General features: G+C 36.7%; 9 protein-coding genes across 9 annotated transcripts; 5 read left to right on the top strand and 4 right to left on the bottom strand.

Annotated features, from left to right (window-relative positions):
• Nucleotides 1–562: 562 nt before the first annotated feature.
• Nucleotides 563–1,892, top strand: B0P05DRAFT_631717 (CDP-alcohol phosphatidyltransferase-domain-containing protein; the record flags this gene model as incomplete). The annotated part of the gene is made up of 6 exons (XM_051583500.1): nt 563–641; nt 693–827; nt 938–977; nt 1,028–1,277; nt 1,323–1,404; nt 1,456–1,892. The coding sequence occupies 6 exons, from the start codon at nt 563–565 to the stop codon at nt 1,602–1,604; spliced, it is 735 nt and encodes a 244-aa protein (XP_051429216.1). The 3' UTR covers nt 1,605–1,892.
• Nucleotides 1,893–2,210: 318 nt separating this feature from the next.
• B0P05DRAFT_582325 (rab-type small GTP-binding protein) lies at nt 2,211–3,047 on the top strand (the record flags this gene model as incomplete). Its single annotated transcript, XM_051582170.1, has 5 exons — nt 2,211–2,274; nt 2,330–2,503; nt 2,559–2,624; nt 2,671–2,765; nt 2,811–3,047. The coding sequence occupies 5 exons, from the start codon at nt 2,211–2,213 to the stop codon at nt 3,045–3,047; spliced, it is 636 nt and encodes a 211-aa protein (XP_051429217.1).
• Nucleotides 3,048–3,137: 90 nt separating this feature from the next.
• Nucleotides 3,138–4,376, top strand: B0P05DRAFT_481585 (uncharacterized protein; the record flags this gene model as incomplete). Its single annotated transcript, XM_051575187.1, has 3 exons — nt 3,138–3,675; nt 3,720–3,888; nt 3,935–4,376. 3 exons carry the CDS (start codon nt 3,138–3,140, stop codon nt 4,374–4,376), a joined length of 1,149 nt encoding a protein of 382 aa, XP_051429218.1.
• An 18-nt stretch (nt 4,377–4,394) lies between these two features.
• Nucleotides 4,395–4,839, bottom strand: B0P05DRAFT_481547 (putative sterol-binding protein; the record flags this gene model as incomplete). The annotated part of the gene is made up of 3 exons (XM_051575185.1): nt 4,395–4,454; nt 4,498–4,646; nt 4,689–4,839. Coding segments are annotated over 3 exons (360 nt in total), but the record flags the coding sequence as incomplete, so codon positions are not given.
• Nucleotides 4,840–5,917: 1,078 nt separating this feature from the next.
• On the top strand, nt 5,918–6,869 carry B0P05DRAFT_459512 (uncharacterized protein; the record flags this gene model as incomplete). Its single annotated transcript, XM_051573991.1, has 4 exons — nt 5,918–5,950; nt 6,011–6,076; nt 6,129–6,290; nt 6,339–6,869. Coding segments are annotated over 4 exons (792 nt in total), but the record flags the coding sequence as incomplete, so codon positions are not given.
• A 204-nt stretch (nt 6,870–7,073) lies between these two features.
• B0P05DRAFT_481599 (uncharacterized protein) lies at nt 7,074–8,546 on the bottom strand (the record flags this gene model as incomplete). The annotated part of the gene is made up of 4 exons (XM_051575188.1): nt 7,074–7,466; nt 7,502–7,831; nt 7,877–8,360; nt 8,407–8,546. 4 exons carry the CDS (start codon nt 8,544–8,546, stop codon nt 7,074–7,076), a joined length of 1,347 nt encoding a protein of 448 aa, XP_051429221.1.
• A 731-nt stretch (nt 8,547–9,277) lies between these two features.
• B0P05DRAFT_434107 (uncharacterized protein) lies at nt 9,278–9,508 on the bottom strand (the record flags this gene model as incomplete). The annotated part of the gene is made up of 2 exons (XM_051573698.1): nt 9,278–9,418; nt 9,464–9,508. Coding segments are annotated over 2 exons (186 nt in total), but the record flags the coding sequence as incomplete, so codon positions are not given.
• An 88-nt stretch (nt 9,509–9,596) lies between these two features.
• On the bottom strand, nt 9,597–11,706 carry B0P05DRAFT_565869 (uncharacterized protein). The gene is made up of 4 exons (XM_051580996.1): nt 11,071–11,706; nt 10,655–11,024; nt 10,474–10,610; nt 9,597–10,429 (listed from the first exon to the last, which is right to left on the bottom strand). Exons 1-4 carry the CDS (start codon nt 11,683–11,685, stop codon nt 9,773–9,775), a joined length of 1,779 nt encoding a protein of 592 aa, XP_051429223.1. The 5' UTR covers nt 11,686–11,706; the 3' UTR covers nt 9,597–9,772.
• Nucleotides 11,707–12,698: 992 nt separating this feature from the next.
• B0P05DRAFT_362039 (P-loop containing nucleoside triphosphate hydrolase protein) lies at nt 12,699–13,792 on the top strand. Its single transcript, XM_051573621.1, has 7 exons — nt 12,699–12,788; nt 12,836–13,018; nt 13,069–13,095; nt 13,142–13,212; nt 13,276–13,459; nt 13,511–13,619; nt 13,663–13,792. The coding sequence occupies exons 1-7, from the start codon at nt 12,769–12,771 to the stop codon at nt 13,678–13,680; spliced, it is 612 nt and encodes a 203-aa protein (XP_051429224.1). The 5' UTR covers nt 12,699–12,768; the 3' UTR covers nt 13,681–13,792.
• The last annotated feature ends 10 nt before the right edge of the window (nt 13,793–13,802 follow it).

Below are 13,802 nucleotides of genomic sequence, written 5' to 3' on the forward strand. Positions count from 1 at the left end.
ATAAGCAAGTTAAATAAAGGAGAACTTTCTTTTTATCCTTTATCAAAGTAAGGTGATTGATGTACATTGCAAAATATATATATATATATATAGCAGCTTTTGCATTTATGTCCAGAAGGTGTGCAAGTAAAGAAAAGACAATCAGGGCTTCTTTCTTATGAACCCGGGTAAGAGTAAAATGACCTCATATACATTTGCTCCAGAAAACAGGAACATATCTTTATGCGGGAAATGAAAGTCCTCGTTCATTCTCCCCCAAATGATGTGCTCTTCTTTTTTATAAAATAAAAACGCCATTCAACAAGAAAGAATATAAGAACCAGAAAGAAGAATTGGTAAAGACTTTGGTATCACGTTGCAATACTATTTTACAGGTAATATTGTAACAAGTGATGACGATTTTTTTTCGGGGGAATGATTGTACCGTTGAACAAAAGCTCCAAGAGATATATTGCGGTCATTTAAAATAAACAGTTTCTGTTATTCTTTTGGTAACGCGGCTCAATTTTTTTCTCTTTTCTCTCTCTCTCTCTCTCTTATTTTTTCAATTGAAAAAAAAAACATGCCTTCACCAGTTACAGAAAAACAAGTAATTGCTCAGTCAAACTCTAGCGTATTTCTATACATTCCAAACCTTATTGGTAAGCTCAAACAGCCTTGGATAGCAAGTAAAGTTATTCATTATCAAATAGGCTATACGCGAATTATTCTGGCGTCCTTGTCATTATATTATATGCCTTGGCACCCCAAAGTCTGTGTCAGCCTGTATTGTATATCATGTCTATTAGATGCAGTTGACGGAAATGCTGCTAGATATTTCAATCAATGTAAGTAAAAAAAAAAAAAAAAAAAAAAAAGAGAGAGAGAGAGAGAGAGAGAGAGAGAGAGAGAGAGAGAGAGAGAGAAGACAGTAGCTTATTAAGCCATATTTATATAGGTAGTAAATTCGGTGCTGTATTAGATATGGTGACAGATAGGTAAAAAAAAAAAAACTAAGTGTATATCTCGGTTCTTATGCGTATGATAGATGTACAACAACCTGTCTTTTATGTTTTCTCTCTCTTCAGTACCCTCAATGGACCATTCTCTTTCAATTCCTCATTTCTCTTGACTTCAGTTCACACTATATGCACATGTACAGGCAAGTCTTTTTTTTTATAGTCTTATACGAATTGAGGATTAAATATCATTCTAGCTCAATGATTTCGGGATCTTCAAGCCATAAGAAGATTAGTGAAGAACAAAGCTGGTATCTTCGTATTTACTACACGAACAATGTGAGTTTGATATCTCATTTATCATAATATTCTGACCTTGTTTAGATTGTTTTGTTTATCATGTGTGCTGGTAATGAACTGTTTTTTGTTGCACTCTATGTCTTGAAATTCATTGGATCTTTGAACAGTAAGGAAGGAGGATTCATCCAAAAATGGAAATCTAAATTTGTCTAAATAGTGTTTTGGTACATTGCCTTGTCAGTGACAGGTGTTATCTGTTTTGCCAAGCAGTTTATTAATATTGTGCAAATTGTGAATGCCAGTAAAACCTTGGCCCATATCGATCAAGAAGATAAGGAAAAAGAGTTGGCTGGAAAGAACAATTAGCCATGTATATTTTCTTTTATGTGTAGTCATTAAGCATCTGACAAAATTCTTGTACAAAAAAATAAAAAAAAATATATAGTTACATCTTTGCGATCATTATCAACTCAGATGAACTCTTTGCTTTCTAAGCACAGGGCTTAGACATCACAAAAAAACGAAGGAAAGTAATAGCTTATTATGAATGAATGTAGACATCTTCAAACTAAAAAGAAAAAGAGACCTTGTTGAGATAATTTTTTTTAGTTTTACTATCTCGTCATCACATACAAAGCGTGTATCATTCTAGCCCTTGTAAGATACACAACTTCTGTCTTTTAAAAAAATAAGTTCATGACGATAAGAACTTTACAGCAATAGTGATCAAGATAAGATTTGACAGCAACAGTAACCTAGCAACATACTTCCAAGACCAAATCAAAAAATAAAAGGTTGGATAGCAAATACTGAACAATTACAAAGCGTATTTTTCTATGCATAAATTTATAAGCCAATAAGAAGACTACGATTCTACCTCAACAACTTTCTCTTTTTCTCTCTCTCTTTTTTTCTTTTTCTCTTTCTTTCCCCCTTAATTTTTCCTTTTCTTTTTTTTTTAACTTTTGCAAGATGGCAACAGCAAAAAGTGCTTCTTACGACTACCTTATTAAACTCTTGTTGATTGGCGACTCTGGCAAGTAAAAAAAAAAGAAACAAAAACATAGCAACATTTTATTTATTTATTTTAGGCGTTGGCAAGAGTTGTCTATTGCTTCGTTTCTCTGATGACTCGTTTACACCTTCTTTTATCACGACTATTGGTATTGACTTCAAGATTCGTACTATTGAACTTGATGGTAAGCGTATAAAGTTGCAAATCTGGGATACAGCAGGACAAGAGCGATTCCGTACTATTACTACGGGTAAGTTTATATAAAACACGCCTATACTTGTATAGACTGACCATTCTATATGTAGCTTATTATCGTGGTGCTATGGGTATTTTACTAGTTTATGATGTTACGGACGAAAGATCTTTTGGAAGTAAGTATACACGCAAATGTATATATTTATTCATCTTCTCAAATAGACGTCAGAAATTGGTTTTCAAATATCGAACAACATGCAAGTGAAGGTGTAAATAAAATTCTCATTGGAAACAAGTGTGATATGGAAGAAAAACGGGTAAATATCTCTCTCTTTTTATATATGTTGACTGATATTTTCTAGGTTATTTCAAAAGAACAAGGCCAAGCTTTAGCAAACGAGTTGGGCATTCCATTTGCCGAAACAAGTGCAAAAGCCAACATTTCAGTTGAAGAAGCCTTCTTTGACTTGGCAAGAGAGATTAAAAAGAGATTGATTGATACTCAGCAAGCTCAACAGACGAGACAAAGAGAAGAAGTCAAGCTCGACAATTCAGCTATCAAGAGCAACGACAACGCCAATTCAGGTGGTTGTTGTTAACACCTTTGTTGCGTCTTCTTTAAATAAACAAGATGAAGTCATTACACAGAAAATTTAATTTCCCTTTTTTCCTTTTTTTTAATATTTATCATGACTTCCAAAGAGCTTGTTACAGCAGTAGGCCATACGACTGTTGGTTCAGACGTAGGACTAGACTATTTGCGTGATCTGTATTTGCCTCAAGAACAACAGGATCGTGAAATAGACGAAGACAAAGGTGTGGTTGTTTACAAGTCCATTACTTCCTTCCCTCCTGTGAGGCAACTTAGACCCTCAGAGCGTAAGCGTATTTTGGTAACAGGAGGTGCTGGTTTTGTAGGTTCTCACCTTGTAGACCGTCTCATGTGGATGGGACACGAAGTCATTGTCCTTGACAACTTCTTTACTGGATCAAAGCGTAATGTACAGCACTGGATTGGTCATCCTCACTTTGAACTTGTACGTCACGACGTAGTAGACCCCTTTATGATTGAAGTGTCGCAGATATACCATTTGGCCTGCCCTGCTTCACCTCCTCATTATCAATATAATCCAACAAAGACCGTCAAGACAAGTGTAATGGGTACAATCAATATGTTGGGTCTTGCTAAGCGAACCAAAGCTCGTTTCTTGCTTACTTCTACATCAGGTTTGTTTCAAATAATACACAAGATGTATTCATGTTTTTATTAGAGGTCTATGGTGATCCAGAAGAACATCCTCAAAAGGAGACTTATTGGGGCCATGTCAATCCAATTGGTCCAAGAGCTTGTTATGATGAGGGTAAACGTATTGCAGAAACACTCACTTATGCCTACATGAGACAAAATGATGTTGATGTACGAGTAGCACGTATTTTCAAGTAAGTCAGAAACTCAATAAAGCTCAAATGACTCATGTGATGATAGTACGTTTGGTCCTCGTATGTCACCAGCAGATGGCAGAGTAGTCAGCAATTTTATTATGCAGGCTATTAAAGGTGAATCCCTGACACTCTATGGTGATGGTGAACAAACCAGATCATTTCAGTACATCCATGATTTAGTAGATGGTCTGATTCTCTTAATGAACAAGAACTACAGCGAGCCTGTTAATTTGGGTAATCCTGAAGAATATACCATTCGTAACTTTGCAGACATGATTCGAGAGATGGTTTTGCAACCACCCTTATCGCCTGATAATGTGGACATCAAGATCTTGCCTGCTGCTCTGGATGATCCCAAGAAGCGTAAACCTGATATTTCCCGAGCCAAGAAATACTTGGGATGGGAACCTGGTTTCTCAGTCAAACAAGGACTACAAGAGACTGTAGATTGGTTTAAAGTACAAGTGAAAGAAGGTGCTATTTAATACCCACACTATTATTTATTATTTGTGATTCTCTACTAGTTTTCCAACCAGTAAATATTTTCTTGCAAACAAGCTTTCCTATAGCATCTGTTAACTCTGTTTTGTGTTTGCTGTTTCTTACCCATTCCCTTAATGATTCCCAATCATCTTCTGCCAAATCTTCTAATTTATCTATGGGTCCATCTGGATCTACCATCATGTCAGCATCAAATGAGTTTTTTGCTAGTCCTCGAGATGCATCATGGCCAGCAAAGTTAGCATAAGGCCCACCTGTTCGTTAGTCATGGAGTATAAACCAAATGCAGTGGTTACCTGGACCATAAAAATTGCTGCCCTGAGAAACATCATAGACTGATCCATTGACGCCTATCAGAATACGTGGGTTGTCTTTACCGTTATAAGGCAATAGCTCAACTGGCGTATAGTTCCTGAACACAATGGTCTCGGGATGCTTTGGTGGAATATTGTGTGGTTTTGTAGATACAGCGAAATACTGCAAGATATAGGCGAGTATCTAGTAAGAAAGGATTCATTAAGCATTCAATATACAAGTCAGGCAACATACTGCTAACAATGCCCAATTGATGGGATTTCCTATCAATATGTTGTTTAGACATGATACATTTAGTTTATATGCAACCTTTTAATTGTGTGATGAGTGCATCGAATGTCAACATTAGAACACTTTATGAAAAGAAAAAAGGAAAAAAAATAAGGTATTACAAGGCTTTGAAAAAAAAAAGTCGTACGACAATAAGATATAATACGTTTTCTGCAAAACTTCATTTGACAACCTCAAAGTCAAACTAAGCATGTCATGTACACTATAAGATAGAACAATGCTAATGTGTACCTACAAATACAGACCATTTCATTGCAGGCTAAGTTATTATATGTATGTTTTTTTTTTTCACTATCAAGCTAGAAGAGTTGAATGTTTTGTAACAAGATTCATTTTTGGGGAAGTTGTGCTACATTGCTCAAGAAAAGTATATTTTTCTTGTATACATTACTTTTCCTTTTTTCTTTCTACTCTTTCTATTTTTTAACTATGACAAACAACGCTACATGGCAAAATGATTTCGAAAGAATAAGCCTTCAAGACCCATTATCGCAACAAGTAATTATGGTTTATAACATCATTCTCTTATAAAAACCAATAGATATCATATAATGATCCAACCTTTCAACTTCGAATTAGTCAGCCAGAAAAAGAACATATAACTCAACCATTTCATTCACCTGTCACTCTTCGATACAGAGATTCAATTAGTTCAACTGGTTCATCTCTCTCAAGAAATTCGACCGTTTCTTCAATAGACACTCGATGCTCTACCGCAGCAACATCGCCATTATCATCACGCACACCATCTTTGAGATATAGCGAACTAATGTCTGAGCCTACACAGTCTCCTCAATCTGCACACACACCTGAACCATCTTATTTTCATACTTCATTACCTCATCATTCTATTATAGAACCTACAGGTTGCTTTGTGCCTTGCAAACCACTCTCTTTTATTCAAAAGACACATGTCACAAAGCACCATTATGTTGTACCAACTTTTGCCATGGTATAGGTTTATTATACACTATCCATATATATATATATATATGTTCTAATTCTTGACTAGGCAGGACAAAGTCAAGCAGATGTCATCAAGTTATTATTCAATCAAGTAGATCATGCACCTTTTGCTGTATGAATCATTCTAGTCATTAACAAAAAAAAGCTTACCTAATTCTATGTAGCCTAAAGAAGAATATGAACGAACAATACCATGGCATATCGATCAAAACAATTCACTTGTTACATTGTCACATTATACATGTCTGGGTAAAGAAAACCCAGTGTCTCGAAATTATTTATTGAGCCTAGGTCAACGCTTAGGCGTGACAACCATCTTGGTCATTGTCTCTGTTGAATCCATGTAAGTCAATAAGCCTATCGAATCAAATTAGACTGATGAACATACAAGTGATACTGTGTATCCCTTATTAGATGCTCTCACAAAAGCCATGGAGCTCAACACACACGCTGACAAGCTGACAAAACAACCTTCTTGGTGGAACAGAGTTGTTCTTGTCATCAATCAACAACACGATGTGAGTGATCAAATAGCTTATACACAGCGTAAAAACATACTTGTGGGAGACATGCCTCGTATTCAAGAACGGTATCGAATCTCTCAGCCGCTTTCTACTTTATTCGTGAGCACACAAGTATACGATCAAATCAAACAGACTCAGGAAGGCGTTCATTATCAACGCTGTTGTCAGCGCATTCTGTGGCAAATGATGCAGAAACACACGTTGAGTGGGCGCTGGTGTAGTGAACTATCAACGCTTCAGAACAGAATGAACAGTACTAGCAACACATTGAATATCTTGACAGAAGACGACGAAAGTAGTTCAAGTAGTGATGAATCCTTGTTTGTTACAGTCATTGATTATGTCGATGGAAAGATAAAGAAACCAACGAAAAAGAAAAAGAAGCAAGCTTCTTCTTCTTTACTTCAGAGACGATCTACTCGACGCCAAGTTCAAAAATTACATTGTCATGATGGCGATGATGGTTCTGTGCCTCCAATGCCCGTGAGGCCAATGACTTAAATGGGGCACAGTTTGTTTACTGTTACACATGTGGCAATTTATTATGTAAATAGAGAGAGAGAGAGAGAGAAAAAAAGAGAGAGATTAAAGGCCATGATGGTTATTGTCGTTACTTTTACCATAAGAGATGGGAGAAAAACCAAAGGGTTCATTATAACCTTGTGGAATTTGGAATACACTTGAAGTTGTGTCTTGATCAGAAGTATTGGTTAATGGGTTAGAGAGAGCGTTGAGATAATAGGGTTGGGTCCAGTCAGCAAGCGTAGTGCTTGGCATCTGTAACTGTTGGTCTAATGGTGGTTGAGCAAATGAAGATGGCTGTGAGAACAAGGGCTGTGTAAGTGGAGCAGAAGATGGTGATAATTTACTTGAAGTATCCATAGATGTTCGACGTCTTAATACATTACTATGGATAGCATAAAGATCACGAATCATGAAATACAGTTTATCAGCCATTGCCCATAATCCTCGAGCACTCTAAAAAGCAAAGTTAGCTACTCTATTCTTTCAACAGGATCACTTGCCAATAAAAGTTGAAAATAGATACCAAGGGCTTGCTTTGCTTTCTGTGCTTCTTCTTTGCGAGGCGAGAATGAAGAACTCACAATCACTGTGGCTACTGTATAGGCAAAATAAGTAAGAAAAGGCGGCATCAATTCCCTGCAGTTTCCAATTTCTTTTAGCAAGACAGTGACATTGTCCACTGCTGCCATACATTTTTCAACACTCTTGGTCACAAATTGCTTGATTTCTGACTGAACCAGATCAGAATCCAGCGTATCAGCCACAACTAAAGAAGGACGATGGAGTAAAACAATCAATGTGTTATGAGCAATATGCATCTTGTCCATGGTCAGTCGAGATAGATTCTATCATACTGGACTTACCATAATAAAAGTACGACTTTCATTTGTCTGGTTTGTATCTTTGTACAACTCGAAATTGGCAGGCGAATTCTTGAGATGCATTGGTAATTTTTCATACCAATCATCAAGGGCCTTATCCAACTGTTGAAATTCTGATCCTGGATGAGAAGGAGGCAGGAGTTCTTTGGCCTGTTTTCCCTTAAAATTGAGATAGGATGTCACTTTTCCAAGCAGATCAATCACTCGTACAAAATAAGCAAATGTGCTTAAAGACCCACGTCTTGACAAATCAGTCAAATCGTCTTGTCCCATATCAGGAAAAAGTGAGTTTGCGTTCAACAATTGACTATCACGAAATCCATTGATATTGTTCATGATATAGCGGGATCCATCTAATGTTTCTGCATAATATTGATTTGATTTAAAACTGTCTGAAGAAGGCAAAAAAGCAGTACAATAGGTGTCCAGCAAACTAGGTGGTTTCCCAGTAGCAGCACTTGATATTCTATCATCAAGTCAATAAGACACAAGCATACCCTCAAACAGCTTACTTATCAACCGTAAAAATAACCCAAAATAATCGTCGACGGTATTCCTGTGACCACGTCTTGTTTGCTTCACCACCACTGTTTACTTCTTCTTCCTCCATGTCTTCATGAAGACCTATTTCCATAGCCATACGCATCACCATGCCACCATACATCCAGCTCCTAAATCAAGGTTACTATGGTTTCTTGTTTATCATGATTACCTAGGTCCTCTACCACACCCATATTCATGCACGCATAATAATAAAAGTGCCTCTATATTACTGATAGATGGCTCATCTACATTTTTTATAATTAGCGATCGCGCTTTTTCGGCGTATTTTTCCCCAGCATGCCATGGGGGATTTTCGGCAACCTCTGGGTGATCAGAAAACCTAAAAAATAATAATAGTAATAATCAATAGATAGCTCATATAATCTACCACCTATACCTTGCAGTAGCAGCCAAAAAAGACAAAATAAAGAATTCAGAGCGTTTCTTTTCCCTGATTTCATTTCTCAAGGTCTCTTGATCAAAAATAGGCATAGTACAATACAAGTACTGAAAAAAGAGATCAATGCAATGTTCAATAATGTTGTCTGAGGGTAATAAATCACAATCCCTTTTAATGGCATTGGAGTGTTGGGTATGGGCCATCATGTGTGAATTGGGTGATGAAAAGCTAGAAGACCTGCTTGAATAAGAAATAGGCGATGTAGCTATTTCATGCATTTCTTCACTTGAGCGTTTACTACCAACGGTTGGTCTGTTATCACTGCTTTGATGGTTGGGCAAATGAGTGTCTACCAAGAGAGGATATTCTTCCTCTTCTTCATGCTCTTCTTCGGGGCACTCTGTTTGTGATTTTATGCTCTCTGCTGACAACAATATCTTTTCCATTTTAGCTAACCTTTGTTCTAACATTTCAATGTATCCCTGACGAGGGCCTCGTTTCTTGTTGTTTGTACTGTAAGTACAAGAAACGTTAAGTCGAGTGCAATTACTACAGTTAGGTTTGCCACCATCGCACTTGATCTAGAGTCGAATGTTAATCTCCATGTTACTGCGGAACACGATTACTTTTTTTCTGCGGCACAACTCACAAGCTTGTGTCAGTCTTTTTCTTTTGCTTTCACTTTCTTGTTGACTTGAAGACATGTGGAATCTAAAACATCACAAGATAAGAAAAGATTTTTAAAAAAAATAGGAATAATTTTGGTTTATTTTGATACAAGTCATGTTAAATATATATATATATATATATGTGTGTGTGTGTGTGCAACAGGATCGAAGTTTCTTTGCATTGCATAAAATAGAAATGGTATCTAAAGAGAATAGTCTAAATAGTCTAAATAAAGAAAGGAAGGGAAAGGGGTATAATAGAAAGAATTAAAAGCCCAAGAAGACAGATCTTTTCTTGCCTGTAGGATAAACAACAAGATTGGCCAAGAACAAACCTAGCGTGATAGACAGGGCAATACCAAGAATTTGAAACACAAATTCACTTCCACTGCCATTGTTAGACCCATCAAACAAATGAACAGCACCTCGAACACCTAAACTTCCAGGCACTAGAATAAGTGTGCCACTCATCAAGGGTGCAAATGCTTGTCTTTTTGTGACTCGAGCATACACATTGCCTGCTATACCAAGAGCAAATGCACCAGCACTCGGTGCAATCACATTGGTTGATCCCACATATTTGGACACAAAATAGTAAACAGCATAAGCAATAGCACTATCAGCAATCATCATAGGCCATTGTCTATAACTAGCACCGTATACAATACCAATAGCTATAATAGCAAGAGGTAATAACAAAAATGTCCAGTAAGGATCGATGCCATCTTCGCATGTACCCAATACGTTGATATCAAATTCTGGATAAGCAAGTCGCCAAACAGAACATCCATAACCAATACCAAAAGCAAGGAACAAGACATACATCAAAGCATATACCAAATGAACTGTACCACTAACAAGGTTTTTAGCAGCAAGTTCCATGACAGAGCACGTTAAAGAGTAACCAGGAAGTGCAATCACAATCTACAGATGATAAGAAACTATGGCTAGGATAGGAACATACTTACAGCAGACAAGGCAATTGCAGCAAAACAAACATAGGGATGCAATGCAAGTGTAATAATAGCAATAGGGATCGTAATAGCCATTTCAAACACATTACCAAACATAGGCATCTTTTCGGAAATATAAGTCAAAACACCAACTAAACAAGTGTTACGACAAAATCAGGCCATCGTAATACTTTACCACAAAGACCAAAAATAGCACTAACCCAGCAATCCGTCCAAGAACCATTGAAGAACAACGGTGCAACAAAAGCAGAGGATCCAATGTAACCAAGAATAAGCATAAGAGGGCTCCACGTGGGGGGTTCATGAATAATATTGTCTAACAAAGTAGAGGCTTCATTTAAATCCAGTTGTCCTTTTGCGAGTTTGTGTGCAATCAAATTTGATCTTTCGAGTTTGTTGATATCCAACGATCGAGAACATCGAATCAAATGAGTTTCCGAGGTATGTGTTTCAACATCTCCAAATGTAACCACAATCAACCCAGGCAAGACAGCATAACTCCCATCGATTTCTAAACGTTTACTGACCTTTTCCATGGCTGCTTCCTAAAAAAACCCTATAAATATACTATCCTTACAAACCAAGACTTACAATTCTGTGAGATGGAGCACCTGTTCTTACAAGACATTTTCCCATTTTGATAATCACTTCTTGACGATGAAGAATATCTGCAATTTCTGATGCAATAGCCATTCGATGTGCTGCTACTGCTGGTGCGTCATTTTTCAACATACCAAGTTCAGCCATACTATGAACTGTGTTTTCTTCATTATAGACACTATTACGAGTAGATGATTGAAATGAAGAAGAAGCTGTCATGCTCTGTAAAAGTGCCCGACTTGAAACAATGGATCGTAATTGATGAATAGGTCGAGTGGGCCGAGAACTACTTGCCTGCTGCTGTTGTTGCTGTTGTCGTGGGTGACTTTTTTCTTCAAAAATATCGAGTTTCAGCAGGTTGGATAGAATACCGGCCTTACTAGGTCTTCTACGTACATTTTCTCGGGTAACAGCATCAACCAAATGAAGTGCTTGGTCAGTATGACTAGGTCCTTGGAGAGCAGCACCAGTATCTAAATCTTCTATTTTTCCTTCGTCATTGACAGCTGTTTCTTGATCCGATAAATGTCGACTGAATACAGGATGAATGGCTCCTAAATCAAGGGGAGGCGGTGTCTCCGGGTCATGAAATTTATTACCTTCCATTAAATAATCAAAGAAAAAGAAAAAGAAATTTATTTGACTAGTAGGACAAGAAAAAGATCATCGTGAGAAACTGAAAGTCTAATTCGTTCATTTATCAGCTGTGTTTGATAATTATCAAAAGAATCAAAAAAAAAATTTTCTTTGTGTACACAAAAAAGGACAGGCAATTTTGCACGTATTCCAGATTCAACTTTTCTGGTTGAGCATTCCGAGTACTTTGATTGGTACACTGTTGTCATATGCAGGAATTCTTCTTACATCATCTTTTGTGCCCTTGCCTATATAAAGCGATTCCCAACCAACGTATACGTGAGGTCATCATGAACATCAGCTTGCCAATCATAATGGCTCATGTCAGCCAAATTTGGATAAAATGTAACTGCTTATGTTCATAGCATTACAAAAAAAGTTTAATTTTGTAGAGAGAGAGAAAGAGAGAAAGAGAGAAAGAGAGAAAGAGAATAATATACAATGAGGGTTTAAAATTAAATGATGATGATGATAATAATAATAATAATAATAATATAGTACAATTGAATGAATGGATATATCTAAAACATAATACGGCTTGAGTCTCTTGCCATAGCATAAGAAGAAGAGGATTGACTGCTGTAGGTTGATGTAGATTCTTCTGGTTCTTCAAATGCAGGAAACGAAAAATACAGATCCTGAAAAGGACTACTGTTCTCTGAAGTAGTTGATAATTTTCTTTCTAATCCTTCTTCATTCGTTTGGTTGGAGGGCGATACAAGCAAGAGCAAGTTTTTCATAAATGTAGAAAATGAGTTTCGGCGAGTGTCAGAGTTCATATTGATAAGAGAAAGAAAGAGATAAATAAATAGAAAAGCAGGCTTTTTATATGCCATTTTTTTTATATAACTATAAATGGGATTGTGTGGTCAAAGCGACAGAATGCCCCGATCCCTATTTCAATCCCCCCAAAGCTGATTTCTGTTTTTGTGTTAAATCCAGGCCTTTGTCATACATTTATAACACTAACAAAATGAACCAATTACTCTTTTGATACTCCCTCCCCCCTTTTTCTTTCTTTCTTTCCTCTTCTTTTATTACGCGTGACCATTCATGACTTTTGATTCTGTCAGGTAGATAAACAATCTATAGAGTCTAAAGTATTAAATACGGCTTATAGAGTGGTACTTAGGGCCAGGCCCTTACGAGAGAATGAAGAGATGAGCAATATTGTATTTAAGGAACAGCAGGTCATCTTGAACCAAAGAACGTTTACTTTTGATGCAGTATATCCTCCCTCTTCTGTTCAAAAAGACGTTTATGACTATAGCATAAAACCCTTGTTTGATTGTTTCATGAAAGGGTAAATTGGACCGTACCTGACTTGTCAATTAAGCTTTTTTCTTTTGTTAGTGAAAATGGAGTCATTTTTGCTTATGGGTAACTGAAGAGAAAGTTGTGTCTATATGACTCATGAACATGTTAGACAAACAGGCGCTGGAAAAACCTATAGTTTAGGTACTAGTTCTAAATCGGAACTGGACCCTTCTGAAGAAGGTAATTTCAGGCAGTCGACATATATATATACATATATTTTGTTTAGTCTAAGATATGTTTTAGGCATTTTGCCTCGATTTACACGATCACTTTTCCAGCAAATCACGGATGATTGTGAAGTCTATGTGTCTTTTGTCTCATTGAATGATGAAATTCATGATCTGTTGGTCTATCCCGAACTAGTTACGATACTAGACATTCAAGATGCTCGACAAAAAAGAGTCTATTCTACTCATGATTTATTACGGTAAAATGATATCAAGTCTATTTCTTTACTGACTTTTTTGTTGTTGTTTAGTTTATTGAGCAAAAGAAAGCTACCCAAGAAATGCCATCGTCTGTTTACAGTCACATTAAAGCAATCAGAGACTGTGTCCAAGTTTTGTTTTGTAGATCTCGCTGAGAAAGTAATATGTTGTATTTTATTTCATTGTAGACTAACATAAAAAGAACAGCACAAGGATCTAGATTTATTTAATCAAAGCCCATGGAATCAGTTGTTCAAGAGTCAAAACAAACTCTTGCTGGCATGCATTAGTCCTGTAGACACAGCGCTCCAGACACTTGAATTTGTGGACGGACTAAACAAA

The sequence above is a fragment of the Gilbertella persicaria genome, assembly GCF_025201335.1.
Source record: "Gilbertella persicaria strain CBS 190.32 chromosome Unknown B0P05scaffold_83, whole genome shotgun sequence".
Classification (NCBI taxonomy): Eukaryota; Fungi; Mucoromycota; class Mucoromycetes; order Mucorales; family Choanephoraceae; genus Gilbertella; species Gilbertella persicaria.

Excerpts from the sequence above, each read along its gene's own strand:
- B0P05DRAFT_565869 (XM_051580996.1), bottom strand. The coding sequence starts at position 11,685 with ATGGAAGGTAATAAATTTCATGACCCGGAGACACCGCCTCCCCTTGAT. Across the intron at positions 11,025-11,070 it reads GTGCTCCATCTCACAGAATT|GAAGCAGCCATGGAAAAGGT; the intron begins GTAAGTCTTGGT and ends GGGTTTTTTTAG. Across the intron at positions 10,430-10,473 it reads CTGCAATTGCCTTGTCTGCT|ATTGTGATTGCACTTCCTGG; the intron begins GTAAGTATGTTC and ends TATCATCTGTAG.
- B0P05DRAFT_362039 (XM_051573621.1), top strand. The coding sequence starts at position 12,769 with ATGACTTTTGATTCTGTCAG. Across the intron at positions 13,096-13,141 it reads GGAGTCATTTTTGCTTATGG|ACAAACAGGCGCTGGAAAAA; the intron begins GTAACTGAAGAG and ends TGAACATGTTAG. Across the intron at positions 13,460-13,510 it reads TCTACTCATGATTTATTACG|TTTATTGAGCAAAAGAAAGC; the intron begins GTAAAATGATAT and ends GTTGTTGTTTAG.